This window comes from Rutidosis leptorrhynchoides, chromosome 2 (assembly GCF_046630445.1).
Source record: "Rutidosis leptorrhynchoides isolate AG116_Rl617_1_P2 chromosome 2, CSIRO_AGI_Rlap_v1, whole genome shotgun sequence".
NCBI lineage: Eukaryota > Viridiplantae > Streptophyta > Magnoliopsida > Asterales > Asteraceae > Rutidosis > Rutidosis leptorrhynchoides.
Genome location: NC_092334.1, coordinates 358717670 through 358743916, shown reverse-complemented (window position 1 = coordinate 358743916; position 26247 = coordinate 358717670). Strand labels below are relative to the sequence as shown.

The window sequence follows — 26247 nt, the reverse complement described above, 5'->3', positions numbered from 1 at the left end:
ATATATATATATATTTTTGTACAAATGTAATTATATAAAAATATAGTGTAACCGTCTCCCTGTGGAACGAACCGGACTTACTAAAAACTATACTACTCTACGATTAGGTACACTGCCTATAGTGTTGTAGCAAGGTTTAGGTATATCCATTTTGTAAATAAATAATTAAAACTTGTGTAATATTTCGTCGTATTTCGTATTTAAATTAATACTATTTCATATACACCTCGCATAACATCAAATACATTATACATATAATAATTTTTATGTATAGAAATCATATATATAGGTTTATAATAATATCACATATAGATTTATATATATTCATATGATAGTAACTTAATTATTTTATTTATTATTTTACATTTTAATTCAAATGATTAAAGTGTACATTATTAATTTAGAATATTATATATATACGCTTATATTTATATTTATATTTATATGTTTACACATTTATTTTCACACAGTTGTTCGTGAATCGTCGGACATAGTCAAAAGTTAACTGAATCCATGTAAACAGTTCAAAAATTTTGAGACTTGCTTTAATAGACTTTGCTTATCGTGTCGGAATTATATAAAGATAAAGTTTAAATTTGGTCGGAAATTTCCGGGTCGTCACATCAACATGGTTGTTGTTGCTGAGGGTCGAACTCGTGACCTTCGATTTATCAACAAACGTCTTAATCAATTGAGACCAGATACTAACCTAATATGTTAAAACCTTTTAATCGTTATTACGTGAAAAATTGGGCCTCTAAAAAAATTAGTCCCCTAGAAACATCGGGTCCCGAGCAGTTGATCATATTGCTCCCCTTTTGAGTCGGACCTATAATTTACATTAAGAAAATAAAAAACACAGATACATGTCGTGAAATTTATGATTAGAATGCATGACTTGAGTAATAATATGAACTAGATATAGGTGTGTCGCGCGTTATTGGGTATGGACTTACAGTATTACGGAGTACAATATTTGATTTTTTTTTGTTACAAAATTTCCATGTGAATCAACTACTAATTCTTAAATCTACGACCTTACCCAAAATCTTTCTATTCTAGATGTATAAATTAAATGGAGCGTATAGTTAATAATAAACAAAAGTGTAGAATTAAATTTGAGACAACCTAAATCTGAATGCGAACATACATGTTTAACGGTTAAATAAAAATGGAGAATCAAAATTGAGATCACTATTTCTTAAATTTACAATTTTACCCAAAATCTTTTTGTTCTAGATATATATAAATTAAATGGAACATACAATTAATATCAAAACACCTCTTCTAATTATTTCTCTCCGTACCGTTTCCACCTCTTCAATTTCAAACTCACAACCCAACCTTTACAACGCTCCCATTTTCTTTTCCAATCTTACTAAATTTCCTTCAAATTCATTACCAACAACCACAAACCTTTCACAATCACGTTCTCAGTCTTATGCAAATGTGGTGGTTAGAAACAGCTCGTCTCGGGTCACAAAGAGTAAGGATGTAAGTAACTCTAAGAGTAAGGACCAAGGTAAATATAAAGAACGGGAGGATTGGTATTCTAAAAAACAGGACCACTCTAAAAGACAGGCGAAAAGCTTTTCAACTGTTTACATTGGAAACAATGCTAGAAAGACTAATCCTATGGTGATTACTGATTAGCAATGCGTTCAGAAAATTCGGGTGGATATAGAACATTGCATGGAGGAGTGGACGTTATTAAGCCTTTGTAATCATTAACCGTAGTAATGTGTCATTCTCAAATAGTTGTCAACCCGTTATAACTAAACTGTTTTTTTAATAAAATTATCATCCAAACTTTTTTTGTAGCGAAGTTATTGGTCAACTCTATAATCGATACACTTATTATAGTATTTTTTTTTAATACATACATATAAACGTCAGTCTATTAAGTTTTTCTAGTGACATGAACTGCAAGTAGGATATTCTGTTACGATATATAAATAAATAAATATTATATAGGTTTTTTAAAATTTGAGGCCCATTAAAAATTTGAAGCCATGTTCGATTACATACTTCGTACATGTACTAAAGACACATATGTTCGTCAATAGATTTGTTGTGTAATTCCTCCATCCAAACTTGCTTTTGAACAAGTTTAAAATCATCAACCCGTTGCAAAGTAACTTAAGGGCGCTCCTTTTAATCTTAAGAGATTAACATCTTTCTACTAGTATCTGATCTGGTTCTCCAACAAAATCAGCTTATATTAAAATCTTAACCATAAATGCATACGGTTACAACACAACACCGCGTAACAAAGATACAAACCCCACCAACCGTAGCTTTAGCTGTACTTCCATTTTTTATAATTTTAATTTTAATTTAATTTTTTGTAGCTGTACGTTAACAACCCAGCAATATAATTGAGATCCCCATTTATTAAATTCCACGTGGCACCCTTCTCCCGTTCCTCCCTGGTCTCCGGACTTCAAATCCATTCCTAAACCAAATTCATAAAACATTTCAAATCCGCTCATCAACAAAAATAAAATAAAAAAAAATTTTAGTTAAATAATTCATCGGCTTAATAGTCTCACATGGTCAAAGCTTGTTAGAAAGATCTCTGAAACATCGTATACTCCCTGCATACTTTCACCTAACAACGATTTCAACATTTTGATTGTGATTTTGTTGCTTGTTTTTAACGATATTTTTATAAATTTTGAGCTAATTCAGCTGCAGCGTTCAGGTAAATGTTTCTGTTCATATTTGCCCTAATTTTTTGTATTCTGTTAAAATGATGATTAGAAGCCAATAAAAATTTGTGGTTAGTCCCAATGATTCGTAGATTATGCATAGAAGTCATCATGCTTTATCATCTAGTCTAGGTTACGTAATAAATTTAGGTATTTTTTAATAGTAATGAAATTGCGTGCAGGAAGTAAAAAGCCTGAAGATCTAAATATCTTTAAGATGCATCTCGTGTATTGCTAATTTGTAACATCAATGATCATGATTTGCGTGTCTTGAACTGAAGTTATTAATATGATTAATATGATATATTATCATTATAAACAGAATAGATCACTTAAGGTGGGCTATTTAGGTACATATCTGTATATTTCGTGAGAGTTTTGTAGAGTTTAATACTTTAATGTTTACGAATAGAACTCCTAATTATCAAGTATGCGGAAATTATACCATATTGAACGCTTCTGCTGGCTCCGGTTTGCAGATGTGTTGATGTTTTAATTTGGAAGGATAAATTAGTGGCGCTTGCGCTTGTAGTTGTACGGTTAAACGTGTGGGATTTTTTTAAAGGAGAGTTGAGAGTTACGATTAGACATGTCGTTGAGTTTCCGCTTGCTGGGACTGTTTGTAAGCAACTAGCTATGGAAATGGTAATGCTTGTTTTTGCCAGTGTACCTATTTTCATTTTTATTCCAAGATCTCCTAACAGTTAGTATTAGTTTTTAGGACGGTCAAACTGATTTGCTAGTTATAAGATATTTTTATAATTATTACTAGGAGAATCATATGAGGCCCTGAAAAATTAGTTGTGTTCGAAATTTCATGCAGACAACTGTGTCTGGTAGATGAGATGTTGGTTTAGTAAATAGTCTCTCTAGGTTGACCTTTTCTGAGATGACATCACCAAATAGGATGCATCTACACGAGTCTTTGTTGTCTTGAAAGGCTATCAACAACCATTTAGGTTGACAACTCGTAGATTTCTGATTGCCAGATGCACTAATGCATATCTACTCGTATATACGGTCAATTGATCATATAACTCATTGTAAGGCTGCAGGTGAACCCCGTGTAGCCTACAACAAATTTCCAATTTTAATTTTTCCTTGATCACGTATGTACCGTTTGTTGATCTTAGCATATTCTCTAAATGAATTTATTCTCCTGTTAACTTCTTTTAATGACACACTATGTTTTTTAGCTTTTATAATGTTAGTTTGGGAGAGAAGCTCAATTGCTATTGTAGACTACTAGACTGCATAAACTGCACAACCACTAATCTAGAATTTGATCACTCATGAATACATTGATGAGAATCCATATCTGTTACTCGTGATACTAAAAACAATTACGGAGTATACATCTAATAGGCAGTCTGGTACCTATTAATTTTATGTCAAGTAAAAAGGTTTGAAAAACTACTTACCACGGGAATTGTTACTGAACAAGGACAAACTTATAATGCTCCCTGAAATCTGAATAGCCAGGCAGTTTGGTAGCCAAAGGCATAGCTTTCTTAACTGTAGTACTCAAATGTTGCGGTCAGATGTCATAACACTACAAGTGGTTGGGGGTTCAAGTCCCAATCTAGACTAGGGTGTATGAGTATGTATCTCGTTAGAGAAAAGGAATGGTGGTAGCTAGCCCCTTTGATGTTAAGTTCTTTGTATGTTGAAAAAGTCATTTAGTACTTTGTATTGTGTTACATGCTTTAGATTATTAATCATTGATTATTTGTATTAAAATTAAATATCGATCTTCAGTGTACCAACAAAATCTAATGTTGGATGTTAGTATATAGCAATTAGTGAATTACCATCAATCCGGGTACTGAGACACATAGATCACAAAATCAAAATACAAAATGGTTATGAACAGGTACACACTTGTAAACAAGAAATTCAAAATAATCGTATCTGAACTTTTATCTATAATTCTATTTTATACTATAAAATAAAATATTTTTTTAAAAAGGAAACTAAGATAAAATATGAATTTAGTACACAATAGCATGTGTTGAGCTAATGTAGTGTTTGCTGTGGGCCAATACGCAACAGCATGCACTGTGCTTCACTGTGCTGGATTAATATTTATTGTATATGTATATTGTTCAATTGTACATTCTATGTTTCTTTAAAAAAAGAAATAAGTAAGTAGCCATACCCTTAAATGTGTACCCTAAAACACTGATGTCTAAAGGGATTGATATGCTAGCCTAAACTAAAAAAGTGCCATAAGCGTCATGTGTCTTTAGAAGTTTGAGTTTTAAGAAGGTTGCTGTAAAAGCATGGTCATGCATTTGATCGTTGATTAGTACTTTGATATCTGTTGTATGGGCACTTCATCTTGTTTGGAAGTGGAATATGTGAAAGAAATAGCAGCTATTGTGGGGTATATTTAGTACTTACATTGAACTTCTATAGTTTTGCTTACACAGATACTTGCATGATGGCTTCTGCCTAAGTTATAATAACAAGTCTCTTCTATTATGGCGTCTTCTGGGATGGTTCCTACTGCTGTTGAAAAGATTGGAGGGAATTCTATGTTTGTTGAAAAACTTCCCGGGGAGATCAATGAAATGACAATTAAAGATGACAAGGTTGAAAAGGTTGACTTTTTGACTCCAGCATAAATCTTTCTAAACATTTTTAAGCTATTTATTTGGTGTGTTAATAGTGCAGTTGTTGCTAAATGCTACTTTCTTTCAGGAAATGGAGGCAACAGTAGTTGATGGTCATGGTACTGAAACTGGCCACATCATTGTAACTACTATTGGAGGTAGAAATGGTCAACCTAAACAGGTAATCTTTGATCATTGTTGAAATATAAGCTTACCCAAAAAGGATACACTTTGCGGGCATTAAACTATTTTGAATTTGACAGAGTTTATATAGTTGCTCTTGAAGTGTCTTAACTATTGTAGCTTATGATAATGTTTGATTTATCTTTGCATAATTATCAACTGCAGACAATAAGTTATATGGCAGAACGTGTAGTTGGTCAAGGTTCTTTTGGAATCGTTTTTCAGGTAATTATTAAAGAATATTCTTTGGAATAGTTACCATCTAATGGATGGGTACTACCCACATATATGTTATCTAGCAGAGGTTTGAGATGTAGACTTGTGCAGGCAAAGTGCTTGGAAACTGGAGAAGCTGTTGCTATTAAAAAAGTGTTGCAAGATAAACGATACAAGAACCGTGAATTGCAAACCATGCGGCTTCTTGATCATCCTAACGTTGTTTCACTCAAACACTGCTTCTTCTCGACCACTGACAAAGATGAGCTGTATCTCAATCTGGTTCTCGAGTATGTTCCAGAAACAGCCTATCGTGTAGCAAGACACTACAGTAAGGCAAATCAGAGGATGCCTATGATATATGTCAAACTTTATACTTATCAGGTCTGTTTATTCATGCGAAAGGCCTTTTTTAGTTTAACCTTTATCTTCCATTTATAAAGCTTGTTGAGTCACGAGGCTAATAAAGTGACCTTGACTCTATGCCAGATTTTTAGATCCTTGGCATATATTCATGCTATTGGGGTTTGCCACAGAGACATTAAGCCCCAAAATCTTTTGGTACACATCCAAAACTTATCTCTCACCCTAATAAAAAGTTTTGTTGTTACATTGTCTCACATTGTACACAATTTGCTGTGCAGGTGAATCCTCATTCTCACCAACTCAAACTCTGTGACTTTGGGAGCGCAAAAGTTCTGGTAATATGTTTGCCTGCTTTCACGTTTATTAGAAGGTCAAAGTATGCCTACTACAATTTTTCTGAGATCTGAATAGGTCCCTTTGTTATTTTACTACCAATAGCTTAATGGATTAAGTTGTTTTTACAACGTAATAATATTGGTTAGATAGAAGTGGCAAGTTGCCATTTACTTATAAATGTGTCGTTTCAAGTTGCGTTTAATCTCAGACTAAGGAAATTAAAAGTTTGTGGTACGGGGGAATAGATCAAACCAGTTTAGATTAGTTCATTGTCTCCTCTAAATGTGTAAAACCTCCATAATCTTATTATTTAAAAATAAGGTAAAAAATGTATCTATATTGTTCGTTAATTGATCTATTACCTCAAGTATATATAGAATTTTGTTTGTTTGTGTGTGTGAATGAAAATAATAGACAAGTGTTTGTGAGTGAGGTATTTTACTAGTGCTAAAGTCCCTCCGTTACATAGAAACCTGTTTTGTTTCCATTACACAGCTCGCCCTTACTGCTGCCTCCAATCTTAGTTGAAACTAATAGCTTAATGGTAATTTTACCTTAGGTATCATAATTATAAAAAGTAATTTACCCGTCCAATGATTTCAGTCTCTTATTTTTAACAGGTCAAAGGGGAAGCTAACATATCTTACATCTGTTCTCGATACTACCGTGCACCTGAACTCATTTTTGGGGCAACTGAGTACACGACTGCAATTGATATCTGGTCAGTTGGTTGTGTTCTTGCTGAACTGCTACTTGGACAGGTTCTTTGCACAACATAATCCTTTTATATGTAGCTATCAGATACAAGTTTATGTTTTCTTTACGTACCCTTTGTTGCAATTCTGTACTCAGCCTCTTTTCCCAGGTGAGAGTGGTGTCGACCAGCTTGTCGAGATTATCAAGGTAAGTTCATGAGCATTTTATGATATTCATATACAAATTTCAGTCTATTTACGTTTTATTATTTCTGGTGTATATTTATTTATTCGTATCTTGCATTATTGATGTAGGTCCTTGGTACCCCAACTCGTGAAGAAATAAAATGCATGAACCCAAACTACACAGAGTTTAAGTTCCCACAAATCAAGGCTCACCCCTGGCACAAAGTAAGTTTAAATATTCGAAGTGGTAATGCTTATCCTCTAAAGATTTTAAGTATATAGCTGTCTGACACACTACAATGTGAACAAGATTTTTCACAAGCGGATGCCCCCGGAAGCTGTAGATCTTGTTTCAAGACTCCTCCAATATTCTCCAAACTTGAGGTGCACTGCGGTAAGTGACTGCCACCATCTCTTAGGTCTTTACATATTCAGAATCGATTATGTTTCTATTCATTTTGTAATTGTTTCTTAAGTTTGTTGGGTGGCCCGTTAACGTTGTGCATTTTAGCTTTGCGAGAAGTTGTGTTTTGCTACCCTTTATTCGATGACATAGATGAATAGTAATAGAATTAGAGGAGGTAAATTTTAAAATAGACAGGTTGAGTTAGTTGGGTTCAGTCAAAACTTGTAAGGAGAGTTTTATCTGTGGTTTGAGTTGGGCCGTTAATTTATCAATCTTGATTAGAAAAATTATAGTATTTAACCAATAATCTATTATTCGAATAATGCTTATGACGACATTCAGAACCTTCTATAATCATATCAACTCGCATGGTAGTCGGTGGGTCGCAATTGTCAATCAAGTAAAGTATACATAATTGGAGATGAAAACGTTAAAATGAAAATTTCCCTCCTGTTTTGTCATTTATTTGAAGAGCGACAGATGCTAAATAGATACCAAGTTGCTTCAACGTTGCGTGTTATATCTTTTTTACAGTTGGAAGCCTGTATCCACCCATTCTTCAACGAGCTTCGTGATCCAAACACTCGTCTACCAAATGGACGTCCTTTGCCACCCCTATTCAATTTCAAGCCTCAAGGTTAACTTCTTATCTTCTTATATTATTTTAATATTATTATCCAGTGTTTTTCGTCTTTAAATTTTTATCAATTATCGTTCTTTTGCCGATTTATTTATTGTTTGCGTAATGCTTCATTACAGAGCTAAAAGGAGCGTCGGTTGAACTTTTGGCTAAACTGATACCAGAGCATGCTCGGAAACAGTGTCCCATGGTTGCCAGTTAATTAAGATATGTTATCAAAGCACGCACCAGATTATTGTATTGTATCTTTCACTTAAGACTTTGGCAAGTGTCTTACCTCCTTTGCTTGTTTGCTAGATTATTCGCGAAAGATATGAATCTTCTTACTATTTGTGTTTATTTGTCGTTTGATTTAGTGCGCAAAATGCTGCAAAGTGATGCATGTTTGTAGCTTTGTACGGCTGTTGTATTGCTATCTAATCTATGCAAAATCAGTTGTGGATTCCTAGATATATTTTATATATATTTTGGCATGACTGAATTTATAATTGCTTTCAATACAATCGTGTGTATAGTTTTGTATTTCTTGCTCAACTGGTGGTGTAGAGGTAGCTAGGACCAAAACCGAGTGTGTGACTAGTTGGATTAGGTACGCTTAAATGATTCCAAGATTGGGTCCAGTCTTTAGCTCAGCTTCAACCTGAAACCATGATTAAAAAACTGGGCATGGTGGAAGTGGTTACATTGATGCTTAGGCTTTAGAAACTTGACACAAAGCTTGCCTGGAGTAGCATATATAGGGCATGATATGGCTAAGCCTAAACCTGGTTAGAGTGTTAGACTCGAGTGTTTCAGTTTGATAAAAAAAGAAAAAGAAAAAAGGAACAGACAATTATAAAAAGCAGACGCCAAGGAAGTCAGCCAATGCCAATCGAACGACGCGGCTTCATACCAAGATGGTTCCACATTTATTTTTATATAAGTGGGTCTTATAAGAGCACCGGGAGTTAAAGATGGGCAAAAGATCCGATCCAAAGATCCGGATCCGATCCGAAATCAAAACAAAGAATCGAACTGAAAAAATCTGATTTGCTTTTGGAGATCCGATCTGGATCGAACCGGATCAATGTTATCATTTGAATCGCATACCGGATCAATGTTTGCAACATCATACAATCACGAAACTCTTCAGTTAGATTTTACAAGGTTTGTCCTTCAGCAAGGGCTTCTGTTCAACCACTTCGACAATCAAAAGCTCACTGAGATAATTCGAAATCAACTACAATTGCGATATATTATTATAAGTCATGCTACTTTAAGTGGGTGACGCTTTTAAATTACGGAAAAAGCTAAAAATGAAATAATTAAAGGTTTTCGAACATATAAATATAATGGACTTTTTTGCTCTGTTGGTCCTTCGCTTGTACCCATATTGAATAAAGGTTAACTAGCTTAAGACCCGCGAATTCGCGGGTTTAGGAAATGCAATTTTTAAATATGATAAATTATGTGTTCGCTAGCGTAAAAATTTGCCACAAATTATTATGTATAATAAACAAAAGAAGGCAAAGAATGTAGTTAAACAAAATATGAGATATATAAATATAAGTATAAGTATAAAACAAACATTAAATAAGTAAATGGTCAAAAGGCTATTAATTTGACAATCTTAGTTGTGATTTCTATCCACTTCTCATGTTTGTGGGAGGATGTCATTCTCTAATTATTGTCTAAAATGACATTGATTTATTTTTATTGTAGTCGCGGATATATATGCAGCACACTTTTACTTGGGACAATGCACTAGATAGAAACTTTTTATATGAGCCCATGAACTGATTATGTGCACTTTGAATTGAAAGATTAAAGGAAGAGGTAGTTAGATTGTTGCTGCAGCCTTGAGCTTCTATTCGGTTGCTGAGCCTTTAGAGGTAGCAAGGGTAACAACAAAAATGCTTTGCTGATAAAGCTTTGCTATTAAGTCACCGAGAAAGTAATAGGACGAAAACGATGACATGCATATTGCGAGCTAGTCAGTTGTATAACGTCAATCACAAGGTAGCTTAATGTACTAACACATAAACTTAAAGGAGCAGCTGTAATAGAACTGATAAAGCAATGCCTCTGAAAATAAGAATATATTCTGTTAATTTGTCCGACCAAATTGCAAGTAGTTATGTGTACAGACTACAGTTAAATAACCTGCTAACACTTTAATGCCATTTCTTAAGCCTTTCACTAAATTTGGATTTTCAACCCATTTCACTGTTTGCAACCGTATTTTCAAGATCGGCACCTCCAAAATTTGTTTATTTGACTACATTATAGATAACGAAATTCAAACTTCCATTCATAGATTAAATGGGTTAGAATTTCCACCTCTTAATACCCACTTAAGAATGTGAAATAAGATGGATTTGTATATACCTTTTGTGACAGGCTTGATGTCACCAACTTTGTTGCTTGTAACAACATGCTAACTTTAGGCCTATTTGACCTATTTTCGTTTTTAAATCTTGTGGTGATTTGCAACGTTAGAAATAAACCAAGCCCCGAATTGACCCATCTATACGTAAATGGGTTAATAGAACCACCTCTGTTGGTATTAACAAAAGAACGGAAAAAAACAATATATAAAAAGATCAATAACATCAATATCAATTAAAGAACCATTCAGAGACATGATTATTATTGCCAGGTGGGATCAATTGGTGATTTAAAAACGTGTTACTAATCAGTACCTGCATTCACATTGACATCAACACCTCCAATCAGATGTTCCGTCCATTTTCTGAAGTTCCAAGCATCCTGAAACAACACCTCGTAAGATCAAGCTAATTTGGGACCCAACTGTCTATACGCATATTTATCATCTCCAATATAAAATATTAGAAGCATAGGAAAAATCAATAAGCAGTGACACAAACTATTTTGTTAACAACACAACAAATTCATTAGGAATGATAAACGATTATTAACTACTATGACAAAAAAAAATAGCACATCAAATTGCATCAAAGTGACAGCCTACCATGATAGGAACGTTAGTAGACTAATATAACTCATCAAGGACCAATGTGCAGCCAATACGAACACATTTGGAGCCAATAATTTTGGAAAATGATTAATTATACTGCATGTGATACAAATATAAGATGGAAACATCCTTGTAAAATATATTGACTCCTTTATAATCACTTGTCTAGATTGATATTAACGCTGACCTGAATGCCAACATTTGTTCCATCTCGTTGTTCATGAATAGGCCCCAGTCTTTATAAAGCTGATTCCCGACTTCTGGCATTTCTGTTAAAATTCAGAAATAAGTACTGTATTGAAGGTAAGCTACAATATGTGACTTTATAAAGACTCTATCCGGTTACCATGTGATTCTGTAAATCTGTCGTTGTGTATCAAAATGACATTCGGATTAGCATTTGAAGAGTAAATGTCACTAAGTTCGCCAACTGGGATGCATGAAGACCCCGGAAAGTACAATTGATTTTTTGCCACTGTGCATTTCAGAATAACAGAAAATGTAACATGTCATATTTGATATAGATGAAACAATAAAAAACTGTATGTCAAATAATTATGTGTGTGTGTGTGTGTATATATATATATATATATATATATATATATATATATATATATATATATATATGCTCCAAATCACCCTCCCAACAAAATTCGTTAATTTTCATCCAATAGAGACCTACACACATAAAAATAAAAATTATTCACAGAGGCTCGAACTTTAATTTCACAAAATCTCAACGTTGATGGTTATTAACATTTTACAAATATACTCATTAATTTGAAAAACACATTTTTGTAAGAAATTAACCTCATTGTGGAGTGCTCAGTTGAACTAACTTCGGGTGACGCAGTACCGGAAACTGGAAAAAGTAACTGTGTATTAACGAATTCAACATTGCACTTGAAGATATAAAATATTTAGAAGTATAATTCTTTTTGAGTAGTGCTATATTATTAATAGCAGAATTAATATTTGTTGCTTTATTATGTCATCAGCATATTGTGAAAACACGTGAGTAACATTATAGTAACTACTTATGCACATGTTGCAAGACCGATTTGTTGACTCGTTGGAGATAAATATCACCCAAAACGACCTATTCATAAGTCAATGGGTCACAATTCCTACTTACTATAAATATATAAAAATGTGTGAGAACTATTTTATTTGTTACTTACGATGTACAATACGGACTGGAACTAAGTGGATAGTATCTTGAGTAGCTATTATTCATGTTATTCTCTCTAGTTGTTGTCCATTATTAGCATGCAAAATCCACTAGAAACAACACACATATCGATGCTAGCGATGAAAATTTCAAAGATTTGTTTATGAAAGAGTCAATTCGAGTCTAAATAATTTCCTCTAACATGACAACAAATTATTGAAACAGTAAACACCTACCTTTTGCGATTCCTCCACTTTCGCGCACTTGGAAAGCACTTTTAAAAAGAACATCAAGGAATCAAGTTAAGAAGAATTGTGCCAGCCGTTTCCAATACATCACTCACATCCATTGATGCAAACTCGCATGATAAAAATGTAAAACTGCACGAAAATCTTCATTAAATCTCAGTCAAAAAAGTAAATAAAGTTGAGTATAAGGTTATGATATTTTAAACTTCAAAATCATCAGTGTCGGTACAATAATCGGTCAACCCTAAGTCAACGGAGATCAGTCGGGATTAGAAAGGATTAATCAGGAACATCTGATTAGTCATGGGTGACAATATAACCGATTATATATATGATTTATTCGAATATTCACTCACCATTGGACAATAGAATCCACATCACAGTTCCAACAAAATATAGCCAGATCGCCACATCGAAGAAATAACACACCTCAAATAGTAGCATCAACTTAATAAATTGTCATAGTTATATACCTGCAAAAGATTAGAAAAAAAGAAAACTCAGTAGCAAGTTAGCAACAAATCATTACAATGTAATGATGAAACATACAATTTTTTTTGTTGTTGTTGTAAAAAAAAAAAAACCACTCATCACTAAGTACTCCGTACATTATAAAGTGGTCATCTTGACCTATGCCCCATTTCAATTATAAAGTGGCCATCTTGACCCAGTTCATTAACATAGATGTACTTTCGACCTAAAAGAGTCTCATGGCAGTAATGTTGACTCAAGTATAATCTAACTAAATACATCTAACACATATCACAGAGCAAGAAGTAAAACTGACCCATAAAAGTTGCACAATAGTAAAGTTGACCCAAACCTTGTGTAGTGGCAATTTCAACCCAAACCATCTCTGCAGTGGTAATTTTCTCCCAGATTGGGACAATGCAAAAATTTTGAACCATATCACTACTATAGTGGCAATTCCAACCCATATTAACATTCAGACCCGAACTGAAGAACCACAGTCACCACATATACAATTTGTAATTCCATAGTAACAATGATAGCAGACATAGATAAACTCTAACCCTAGAGACACGGGGTAGCCAAACTGAAAAAATATTGTTTTATGATATTGAGAATATCTACGACTGTAAGGAAAATTATCTAACACAATAAAAATTAAGAAAGAAAAAACAAAATAAATGAGGCTAAGATTTATATATAAAATCAAGCAACAGATTTATGTATAATTTCAACTGTTCTTTTTCGTTTCATCGTAGCATCTTCTGACACCTATATTTTAATATTTTAATAACTTAAAATATAAGGAAGATACATAATATATTTGATAGCAATCATCTTACGTGATATGACGTTGGACATTTGCAAATAGCAAACTGCAAATATATGAACAAATGCAAAACAAAGTTATTTATATTGCATTTCAAATCAAAATTCTTTAACGACATGATCAATACAAAAGCCACAAAAGGATCAAATTATTTATATTGCAGTACGATGAAAAATATGAATATGAATAAATTAATATTAACGATTCAAATATATGAACAAAAGCATAAAATTAATCAACCTTTGTTGGTGCAAACGGTGGTTGTTCAAGCGGCCGTTGTGTTAATGGTTTACCATCAAAGAACATCTCTATTGAGGACACTTGAGATGGGTTGTTGACCCAGAATTTCTTCCAGATATAATGCACCTTGACTCTCACCTTCTGGTCATCTCTCCCTTTGGTGATTTGATTCAGAGAAGTGAAGGCTTCTAATCCAGACATTCTTGTGATATTACTTCTTGTTGTAGTTCTGCTTCTGTGTTTTGATTGAATGTGAGATGAATTGTGAAAGGGTAACAGTTTAAATAGTGAAAACAGAGGAACAAAATCACAAATAAATATGGATAATTGATTTGTCATTAACATATACAACCCTTAATTGGTTTGACCAATTTAAAATCCCTTAATTTAGGGGAATTTGTTTGAGGTTATTTTAAGATAACATTTTAGATTATAATCATATTTAAATGATGATTATGAATTATGATTATAACCGTGTGAATAATTTCCTTAAATAAGATATCAAACATATCGTTGCTTTATTTAGCTATCCTAAAACAGGGAAATAAAAAATCAAAAAATATCAAATATAAAGATTATCATACATTTTAGAGAATATTCTGCATTAGTTATAAAGTTATTTAATTATATGAAACAAAAGATAAAATATCGAATGTAGGAATTGGAATGAAGATTATGCGTGATGTGCATATATTTTGCAATAAGAACAGAGGAAAAATATTAAATCAATAGAATAACCTGTCGTTGCCGATTTTCATAATTCATGTTGACAATCATCGTGATTGAACTTGACTGGATTTCGTTCTTCAAATCTGTTGATCAATATCAAAATCCATTGAATAATTTTAATAGTATTATAACGTAACTTGAGACACTCAGAGCAGCATATGAAAATCTATATCTACTTGACTAATTCAAGTACATAAACTCATGATTATACATCAAAGATAATCATTATGGAAGATTCTTTGTTGGAAAATAGAAAAATATGAAAGTCAAATCGAATCACTTGATACACTAACATAGAAAATGCTAGTAGCATACCTAATATAATATTTCACAGATCAAATTGAGTAACGAGATGAACCATCGAATCCGCATTAATCATTCATATAATTCAATGGATTCGTATCCTCATTAATCACTCAAATCAACGAACCCTAATTGATTTTTCGTGAGACACTAATGAAATATTCAAACCCTGATGAAATAAGAACCCTAGAATTAAACCCTAGCGAAATACAATCACAAGATTAAACCCTAATTTCGTATTTCTACTATCAAATCTTTTGCGAGATGTTAATCAAAAGAAAGAACTAATTAAATTGAATTTTCACGGACGAATTTAATTCACGCAAGCAGATAGAGTTTTAAAGCTGAATACAGACTAATTTAGTTCTAGCAAACACATCGGATGTTCATTAACAAAACCCTAATAAAATTACAGATTGCGCAAAACACTAAGTGAAACTTACAAATTACGAAGATGGTTTTATTTCGATCCAATTGAAGGCCTCCTGTAATGGTGTTTCTTCTTTAATAGATATCCGTTCGAAATTGAGATTAGGAAGAGAGAAACCATCTGTTCGAAATTGAAGGCCTCCTGCAATCTTCGTTCTTTAGCAATTTGAAGAGAGAAACCATTGAGATTAGGAAACGATTAATGTATGTTCTTGAAGAGAGAAATCATTTTGTTTCGGGAGTAGATTAGGGTTGATGATGTAAAGGGCGTAAATGGATGAGAACATTTGACCCCTATTCAGATGCAATACTCAGGGCCCGTTTACTTATTTTATCATTAAGTCCCGTATAGATATATATGGCAAAATGAATAATGATTAGATATATGCAGTAAGTTGATAGCGTAAATATCTGTTTACTTTTTATGCTGAATGAATGGTCTCAATAACGATAAATGACCATTTTAACCTCGTCATATAAAATAACTAAATTTTTCATTACTCCGTATTAGAAGTTAGCGGACTTTAAGTTTGCACAATAAAATAACTTGCACAAATATATAATCGAACTCATAAACACATTGTATTTATCAATCGATTTCGGTTCATCTAAAAACTAAAATAGAAATACTATCTAAAATATCCATTGTTCAACTGTTCATACTGAACTCATGGATCGTTCTTGACATCCTCTTCCACCTCTTTCAATATACATTTGCTCAGTAGTTTTGAAGAAATATACCAAATCAATATACCATTGTCAAAGTTTAATAGTAGTAGAAAAAACTCTCAAAACTAAAGAACCTATTAAAATAAAACATACCTGTAACCCCTACAACCAATTTGCTACTTGCACCAAATCCATTAATTTAATCCACTAATAATTAAAAAGGCCGACGACCCCAAAATCATCCCAAAAATCAACGCAATCTACTTATTCGATTTCAACCTATTAACAATTTCTTTAGTCAAAAACCCAAAAGAAGCCAATAATCTTTACAACATCTAAAACCCATTTTATTTTCGATTCGAAGCATCCCTCTTTTTCTGGGTTTTTTGGTAGAATCGATTTGCTATGGAGGTAGGTGTTGCCTTAGTTCATGGTGTTCTTTGATGGTGAACTTTAGATTTTGGAGCTATGGTATAATAAAAGAAGTGCGAGAGAAAGAAAAAGTGAGATGGTAGTGGATGGAGAGGAAGGGGTAATATTGAGAAGAGGTCAGCTAGATGGGGACAAGAGCTATTTTTGGGGTGACCGATACAGCTGTTAGTTCACTTCAGTCCATAAAATAAGTCCCAAGTAAACAAGTCTTCTGGTGACCGAATAATCTTTCCAGGACAATAATCCCAATTAAGGCCCAAGTAAACAGGCCCTCAGTAATTTTATTCAGGGTATTATGGGAAGTCTTGTGTTAATGCAATTAGTTATAAGATTATAGTTTGATCCAATGGTTATCAAGTAAGGGCAATGGAGGTCAATTTTTTTGATCTAAGGGTTCAAATTCAATATAACTCAATTTTTCTTTTCTTTTATAGTATAGATAGATAGATAGATAGATAAATAGATAGATATAGATTTCAAATATTGGCTATCCAAATTCAAATAATGGTTATGCAATTTTAAATAATGACATAATGTTTATGAAATTTATTTTTAAGTGATTATTTGATTTTAAAACTGTATAGTCATTATTCGAATTTCATAGACATTATTCAAAATTACGTTAATATAATTAGTTAATATTATTATCATTATTATTAATGGTTATTTAATTTCGAATAATGGTTACATAATTTTGAGTAATAGCTATGCAATTCAAATAATGGTTATGTAATCTTAAATAATCATGCTATTTCAATTAATTATTCAATTTCAAATAATGACTATGCAATTTTAAATAATAAAGTACTAAGTAAAAGAGAAAATGCATTTATTTTTTTATAATAATTTTTTTATTCACGTGTCATTTTTCTAAAAGAACAATTACACAATTCCACAACATAACGCGGACCCTCGTACCATATACCATACGATCGAGTAGTTTAATCTAAAACAAACCAAACTAACAAGAGGGTCGAAAATGCTATAACTATTTTCTTAGGGGTTCATATAATATTTTATTGGTTCATGTCAGAAATCTTATTATACTCCTAGGGTTTTACACATTGCTCTCTTCGTGTTACTGATGGACGAACAGATTCAAAATCGCCTAACTTTAGTCACAAGAAAATCATGTTTTGGATTACCAACAGCTTGTCCTTGGTGTTTGCCTGTTTACATTTATCTCAAATTCGCTAATATTCCTTTCCATTTGGCTTACAATCTCACTTTTCCTGATTCTGGTACCAATATTTATCTGCATTTGAATCTGAGTTTGTTGTTGTACTAATTTTAGTTGTTTTAGTTTTATTTAATTAAAAGATGATTGTTTTTTTTTTTTTTTTTTTTTTTTTTTTTTTTGGCGAAATATGTTTAATTTTATTTTTGTTGTTGTTTGGCATGATATTTAGGGTCTCCCTTAAGAATTGGTATATATATAGGTCTAGTTAATGATGCTGTTTTTTGTGTTGCATGATGTTAAGTTTGCAATTGGAAGTTATATACCGATTGTTGTGTTTTTAGGTCAACTACTGTTATTTCGAATTTGAGATTAACGTAATGTTTGCCATTTGATTTTGGAATGCTTCACTCGAATCGTTGCATAGAGTTAGGGATACGATATTTTAAATTTTCATATTTTGTCATTATTGAATGAGATTTTAAGTAATTGAATTTTAGCTTTTCCATGAAGTACCTGTGTTAAGGCTAGAATCTACCTCTTATCAGAGTAGAACCCTAATCGAATAGCAATCACAAACAAGCAATAACCAAAAATATAAACACAGAATAAAAGAACACGAGAATTATAGTGGTTCGGTTTCTAGGTGAAACCTACATCCACTTTGGAACTAGAGAGTATTATTGTTGATTTTGGAGGTGATACAGAGCATGTACAATGAGAGACTATATATAGACTAAGAAAAGAACAATAAAGTTGGCCCAACCAATTAGGGTTGGCCAGACCCTGACTTGGTCACCAAGTAAACACTCCAGGCTGATTTATTGGGCTTAAATAACGAAGCCTACACCTCAACAATCTCCCACTTGGAGGCTTCGAATAACATCGATCTGCACTCTTGTACTTCTGCAATATAAGACTCAGCTCATCTCTTCTTTCTCTAGTTCCTGCCTTCTCTTCAAAGTTCCTGAAGGCCAGTTGAAGCTATGCACAGCTTCAACTTATCTAGCGTTACTGGTTTGGTGAACATATCTGCTGGATTCTTTGAACCTGGAATGCTCTCCAGATTAAATGTTCCATTGCTTATCCGTTCTCTGATAAAGTGATACTTCATGCCAATGTGCTTCGTCTTAGCATGATAGACTGGATTCTTTGCTAACTTGATTGCGCTCTCATTATCACAATACAAGACAAATTCTGTCTGTTTGCTGCCCAGTTCTTTCATGAATGTCTTCAACCACACTAGTTCTTTACTGGCTTCAGTCAAGGCCATGTATTCTGCTTCAGTAGTAGATAGAGCCACGCTCTTTTGAAGCCTAGACATCCAACTCACTGCTGTTCCTCCTATAGTGAATACATACCCGGTGGTGCTCTTGAAGGTATTATTGCATCTACCCAGATCTGCATCAGAATAACCCCTGAGAGTAGTATCCCTGCCCTTGAAACATAACCCAACTTTGGGAGTACCCTTTAAATACCGCAGTATCCACTTCACTGCTTCCCAATGTTCTTTCCCCGGAGCTGACATAAAGCGACTAACCATCCCAACTGCATGTGCTATATCAGGTCTTGTACACACCATAGCGTACATTAGACTACCCACTGCGGATGCATAAGGAACCTTAGCCATTTCTGCTTTTTCTACTTCAGTTTTAGGAGACTGATGTTTAGAAAGCTTTAGATGACTTCCCAACGGTGTGTTTCTTGGCTTTGTAGACTCACCATTCATTATGAACTTTTCAAGAACCTTGCGAATATACTTTTCTTGAGATAAAGAAACTGACCCATCTTTATTCCTGCATATACTCATACCGAGAATCTGCTTAGCTGGCCCGAGATCCTTCATTTCAAATTCTCTAGATAATTGCTTCTTCAAATTGCGTATTTCAACCATATCAGAACCTGCAATTAACATATCATCGACATAAAGAAGCAATATAATATAGGAGCTCTTGAACTTCTTCAAATAACAGCAAGATCTGTAGAACTTCTCACGAATCCTGTCTTCTCCATGAAATTATCAAATTTCAAGTACCACTGTCTGGTAGCTTGTTTCAAACCATACAAGCTTCTCTTTAGATTACACACAAGATTCTCCTTTCCTTTGACACAAAACCCCTCTGGTTGAGACATGTAAATGTCTTCTTCAATGTTGCCATGCAGGAAGGTTGTTTTAACATCCAACTGTTCTAAGTGTAACTTCTCGGTTGCCACCATACTTAGAACCAATCTGATAGTCGTCATCTTCACTACTGGAGAAAAGATTTCAGCATAGTCGACTCCTTTCTTTTGTTGAAATCCTTTGACAACTAATCTTGCTTTGTATCGTTTAGAACCACCCGCTTCATCTTTGACTCTGAAAACCCATTTATTCTGTAAGACCCTTTTTCCTGGTGGTAACTTGTTAACCTCCAAGTTTGATTTTTCAATAAAGATTCCATCTCGTTTTTCATAGCCTGCTCCCACTGGAACGAATCTTTTACCTTCATTGCCTCAGAATAACTTTCTGGTTCCCCATTTTCTGTCAAAAGAAGATAGTTAACTGTTGGACTAAACCTCTCTCGCTGTCTTGTGACTCGTGTAGATCTCCTGACCCAATTGGACTGGTCAGATTGTGGTGGGGGCTGTGGGGTCTGCTCATCATCAGGAATCTGAGCTCCCACTATCTGAAGTCTGCTCGTGATCAGATTCCGAGCTTTCACTGTTAGGAACTCCCACTGGAACTTCAGTTTCATACTCTGGAGTTTCCCTTTCATCTTCTCTAGTTGTCTCTGTGTCAACCTCAAATTCAACTGATTCTTTTTCTTTTGGTGTTGAGTTGAAATCCTTGTACAATTATGCTTCATTGAAGGTGGCATGTTTACTTCTGATAACATGTTTTCCCTTGTTATCTTATAACCTGTAACCCATGTCATCTCCCCCATAACCAATGAACACGTACTTCTTTGCTTTTGCATCGAGTTTGTCACCATCTTTATTAATATCATATGCACTGCACCCAAAGATTTTTAGATGCTCATAACTGATTGCTTTACCTCTCCATTCTTCTTCGGGTATTTTGAAATCAAGCGGAGCTGATGGAGAACGGTTGATCAAATAAGCGGCAGTGCTTACTGCATTAGCCCATAGAGTCTTTGGTAGCCCACAATTAAGTCTCATGCTACGTGCTCTCTCATTTAAAGTACGATTCATTCTTTCTGCAACTCCGTTTTGTTGTGGAGTACCTGGAACCGTCTTGATCATCCGAATGCCATGATCAGCACAATAGTTAAAGAATTTGGTGCTGATGTATTCTCCTCCATTATCCGACTTCAAGCATTTTACCTTGCGTGTTGAATCATCGATGAAAGTAACATAATAGCGTGCTCCTCCCAATGAAGAAACAGGAGTAGGCCCGAACACATTCCTGTGTACTAGCTCCAACTTCTGAGCCTTTAAAGTTCTGCCTGCTGTGACCTTCTTCTTCTTTCCTAGAAGACATGACTCGCAAAAGTCCGATTCAACTCTCTTTAGACCAGGAATTTTACCATTAGACACTAGCATTTTCATTCCTTTGTCACTCATGTGACCTAAACGTTGGTGCCACTGACTGGTTAAGCTACGATCATTGGAAACTGCATTTACTTCATTAGCTGGAACTTCTACCATATAAAGAGTGCCTCTCTTCTTACCCTTGGCTATTACTAAGTTCCCCTTTATTACTTTCCACTGACCTTCACCAAATAGCACACTATATCCTTGATCATCAAGCTGTCCAACAGAGATTAGTTTCTTCTTTAGGCCAGGAATAACTCGGACATTTTTCAAGGTCCAATTAGTGCCCAAAGAGGTCTTCAGCTCTAAGTCTCCAATCCCTGTAATGTCAAGACAATGATCATTAGCCAAACGAACTTTACCAAGATTACCTGTTCGTAGATTTTTCATCAAATGTGGACTTGGAGTAGCATGAAACGATGCTCCTAAATCCATAACCCACGCATCAATTGTATTCTCAATGCAACAAACAAGGACGTTATCATAATCATCTGTTGCATCTGCAACATTAACTTCCTTTGGCTTTGATGATGTTACTGGCTTAGTGCACTGGTTTCTGAAGTGCCCAGTCTCCTGACAATTCCAACATTTAATATCATTTCTCGTTCTCGACACACTCCTCCTTCTTGACTTTGACCTGCCCCTGGTGGTGTTACTTCTACCTTTTCTCCTACCCCTCTCTTCTGTGCTCAGCAAGTTTCCTGATGGTTCTCCTGAGCTCTTTCTTCTTATATCTTCCCCAAGAATAAAATCACGAATGCTCTCAAACTTGAGCTTTGAGGACTCTGTGGACCCACTGATAGCTGTGACTGAACCTGACCAGCTTTCAGGTAACGAAGATAATAATAGAAGAGCTTTGACTTCGTCATCGAACTTGATATCAACTGACAGTAACCGAGAGATAATATTGTTGAAGTTATTAACATGATTTGTTACTGAAGCACCTTCTTTCAACCTGGTATTTACCAACTGTCTGATCAAAAACACCTTGTTAGAAGCAGACGGCTTCTCATACATATTTGCTAAGGTCTTCATCAAACCATGTGTCGTGGTTTCGTTCACAATGTTAAAGGCAACACTTTTTGTCAACGTGAGTTTGACAACTGCTAGGGCTTTCCTGTCAAGTGTTTTCCACTCGTCGTCTTTCATTCCTTCTGGTTTATTCTCATTCATGGCATCGATCAGATCCTTCTGACATAACAAATCTTCAACTTGCATCTTCCACCACCCAAAATCTTACCCATCAAACTTGTCGATTTTGATCCTTCCTTCTTCTGCCATTAAAAAAAAATTTATTGGATCTGAGGACAACAACAATTTGATCTGTAACAGTTGCAATAGATCTGTAACATCAGAGTCCGGTGGCGGCTAGGGTTGATCTGGATTAGATCTGTAACAGCAGAGTCTGGTGGCGGCTAGGGTTGATCAGCAGAGTCTGGTGGCGGCTAGGGTTTAGCATCTGCAATCTGATCTGTAAAAACAGCAACAACAGCAGCAGCGACTGGATCTGTAACAGCAACAGCTATGATTGACGGCTAGGGTTAGAACCTGAGCTCTGATACCAGTTGTTAAGGCTAGAATCTGCCTCTTATCAGAGTAGAATCCTAATCGAATAGCAATCACAAACAAGCAATAACCGAAAATATAAACACAGAATAAAAGAACACGAGAATTATAGTGGTTCGGTTTCTAGGTGAAACCTACATCCACTTTGGAACTAGAGAGTATTATTATTGATTTTGGAGGTGATACAAAGCATGTACAATGAGAGACTATATATAGACTAAGAAAAGAACAATAAAGTCGGCCCAACCAATTAGGGTTGGCCAGACCCTGACTTGGTCACCAAGTAAACTCCAGGCCGATTTATTGGGCTTAAATACCGAAGCCTACACCTTTGAGACAATTGTTGCATTTTAAATAATTGAATCCAGTATCGGTTCGGTGTTGATTGTTGTAATATCTTTAACATGAGTGTTGACTTTGTTTTTTCAGATCAAATTCCTTATGTCGATTCGGATACGTATGTTGCTTACAACAATGAGAGGGGTGGTGTAATTGAAAGTTTAAAAGAAGATAACATAGTTAATTTGGACTCTGGAGTCGAAAGTGTTCCTGAATGGGTATCGACAGTCGCAATGATTACTTCGTGGCTTTCGGATGCAATCTTGTATGAATTATGGGTAGGTTCAGATGGAAGTTGTGCACACAAGATCTATTATTCTGACCTTCCATGGCCAATAGGAAAGCTCTTATATTTGAAGCAAGTACACAATGTGAAACATTTACTTGGGATATCGAAAGATAATGCTGAAAGAAGGGAAGATGAGGTATTGATTTATATAATTTTAATGTGTTCTGCATGTTTTCTAATCCATCTTTTTAGTAGTGATCTTAGTTTGAATGCTATACTTAAAAAATCATGTTATTATCTGTTCACTTAATGATTTACATTAACAATACGGTCAAACAAGTTTGCATGCATGCATGCATGCATGCACACACTCATAGAGGGAATGAAGTGATTGAGAAAATTCTCCAGAGGTGGGCAACTTGGGTAGATTGGTCAGAACGGTTAATTTTCCGTACAGATAAAAGTGGGCCGGGTCGGATTGACTAAGAATTTTGTCTTCTTTTTGTGTTATTGATTTTCATTGTATACTTAATTCATTATGTTTTACACTTAGAGAGTCACTTTCGACCTGTTCTTTTAAATGTTTCTAAAGTCACCTATTTGACATGTTAAATGTAAAATTCATTTCATTTTCAAGTAAATGGGATAAAGTTACCACCTCTACTTATATCTGATTATTCTTTTTTTTTTTTTTTTTTTTACTTTGTCTACCCAGTGAGCATGTCATTATGTTGCTAATGCTCGACTTTGATGAACTTATGTCAATACAGATCTATAGGAGAGCTACTTTGGTCTACCAAGTTTTGTCAACTAGGTTAGGCGAAGACTCGTTTTTCTCTGATAACAGGCATGTCTTTACATCCTACTTTTGTTTAAAATTTTCTCATTCAATTACTCACCAAGATAATAGTGATGTCATTGGCTGTGTTGTCCTCTAGCTAATGGCTTAACTGCTATCCTTGCCTTGTGTAATGCAGGCCGACTAGTTTGGATGCTATATTTCTTGGGCATGCACTTATCACACTTTATGCGTTACCGGTAAGTATATATAGATAAGTCTTTTAAGGGTAAAAGGTTGAATGATGTTCGAGTCCGAGTATAATGAGAAAATTATTAATTAATATGACTTAAACATGCCATTATTTAAAAGATCAGTTATCTATAGGTATTGTTAAGCTTCCATGTTTTTAATATTAAATCAGTTATCTTAATTTGTTACCCTTTTTTTTGGCTAATTTCTTTTAGGAAACATCAGTTCTTCGTGGAAAACTCTTGGAACAAGCTAATCTTGTGAAGTATGCTGACAAACATAAAGCGGAGCTTTTAGATGTTGGATCATCATCTTCAAATCCATCATCATCATCCTCATCTGCACCTAAACGAGGCCCTTCAAACTGGAGTAAGCTTTTTTAAGGACGAGTCAGGCGTTGACCAACTTTGACTTTTAGTAATAAATAAATTAAACTTATATGTATTACACATAAATATATCAAACATAAAACATAAATATTTCAAACATAGATATATGGCACATAATCTAATAATTTGAAAAAAAAAAAAAAAATTCTGACCTAACTTTGACTTTAACCGACTTTGACTGACTCAGACCTGACTTGGCCGACTCAGCCTGACTTCAAGCCGATTTTCTAGCGTTGACCGACTTTAAGGCGTTTTTAACGAGTCAGGGCGAGCAAACTGACTTGTCCGCCGACTTTTACAGCAATGTTTGTGCCTAAGGTTTTTATACATGAATTATTATTATGTAACATAATAAAACAATGGATTACCTTTATGTAGGTTCCAAACCCAAGAGTCAACCTCCTAAGAGGGAAAGAACGCAGGAAGAGAAAAATTTCAGAAGAAAAGCGAAATATTTCTTGGTAACTCAGATGGTTGCGGTTCTTGTTTTTCTCAGTCTTCTTGGTGGGTCTGATGATACCGAAGTGGATGCTGATGAGGGTATCGATTACGATAATTGAAAACAAAAAATTTTCCTTTGTTCGTTTCCCTGTATGTGAAATTTTTGAAGACGTGCACGGTGCAAATATACAACTTCATTGATCTGAGTTTAAAATAGACGAGATAAATCTGAACCAGGATTCGCTTCCTGGTTCTGAAACCTTCGTAGCTAGTCAAGATTCAAAATGTGTTGGATTTAGTGCACAATTCTATACCATCATTTTGTTTTCATCAATAGTTTTATGAACCAGTTTACCAGTCTTACAATTGCAGATACAGCTGTTTACGATCTTTTTATGCCTTGACAAATGATATACATAATAACTAGGGTTCGCTCCCGGTCTTGATTGAATTTAGATACATTATGCCTTGACCATTTGAGCTTTCGTGAGCGCTTGTAATAATTAATCTGTCAGTATTTTTGCTTGTGTTCGTGTTTAGCTATGTTGATTAATTGATCATGTGATTAAAACGTGATTCGCTTACACCTGACAAAATTTGTAGGTACCTGTTTCAAATTCGAGCCTTGGTTACTTCGAGAGTATATACAATTTGTTGAAATTATGTAGTATTTCTTTGTGACTTTGTCAA

The 26247-nt window shown here is 34.3% G+C and overlaps 2 protein-coding genes across 3 annotated transcripts; both read left to right on the top strand.

Moving 5' to 3' along the window:
- The first annotated feature begins 2511 nt into the window (after positions 1-2511).
- On the top strand, positions 2512-8804 carry LOC139891995 (shaggy-related protein kinase epsilon-like). Of its 2 annotated transcripts, none has more exons than XM_071875018.1 (13): positions 2512-2704; positions 5144-5314; positions 5415-5507; positions 5675-5734; positions 5837-6109; positions 6215-6286; positions 6370-6426; positions 7048-7188; positions 7280-7330; positions 7438-7533; positions 7619-7702; positions 8249-8351; positions 8474-8804. In XM_071875018.1, exons 2-13 carry the CDS (start codon positions 5195-5197, stop codon positions 8554-8556), a joined length of 1233 nt encoding a protein of 410 aa, XP_071731119.1. In that variant the 5' UTR covers positions 2512-2704; positions 5144-5194; the 3' UTR covers positions 8557-8804. The 2 variants fall into 2 exon arrangements, with proteins under 2 accessions (XP_071731119.1, XP_071731120.1); XM_071875019.1 differs by having other exon boundaries at positions 5130-5314.
- Positions 8805-17936: 9132 nt separating this feature from the next.
- LOC139891994 (mitochondrial outer membrane import complex protein METAXIN-like) lies at positions 17937-25912 on the top strand. The gene is made up of 6 exons (XM_071875017.1): positions 17937-18093; positions 23559-23893; positions 24468-24544; positions 24675-24735; positions 24943-25096; positions 25495-25912. Exons 1-6 carry the CDS (start codon positions 17937-17939, stop codon positions 25674-25676), a joined length of 966 nt encoding a protein of 321 aa, XP_071731118.1. The 3' UTR covers positions 25677-25912.
- Positions 25913-26247: the final 335 nt, after the last annotated feature.

Coding starts and splice junctions, on each gene's coding strand:
- LOC139891994 (XM_071875017.1), top strand. CDS start 17,937: ATGGACGAACAGATTCAAAATCGCCTAACTTTAGTCACAAGAAAATCA. Junction 18,094..23,558: donor TCTCACTTTTCCTGATTCTG/GTACCAATATTT, acceptor TTGTTTTTTCAG/ATCAAATTCCTTATGTCGAT. Junction 25,097..25,494: donor ACGAGGCCCTTCAAACTGGA/GTAAGCTTTTTT, acceptor ACCTTTATGTAG/GTTCCAAACCCAAGAGTCAA.
- LOC139891995 (XM_071875018.1), top strand. CDS start 5,195: ATGGCGTCTTCTGGGATGGTTCCTACTGCTGTTGAAAAGATTGGAGGG. Junction 5,508..5,674: donor GAAATGGTCAACCTAAACAG/GTAATCTTTGAT, acceptor TATCAACTGCAG/ACAATAAGTTATATGGCAGA. Junction 8,352..8,473: donor ATTCAATTTCAAGCCTCAAG/GTTAACTTCTTA, acceptor GCTTCATTACAG/AGCTAAAAGGAGCGTCGGTT.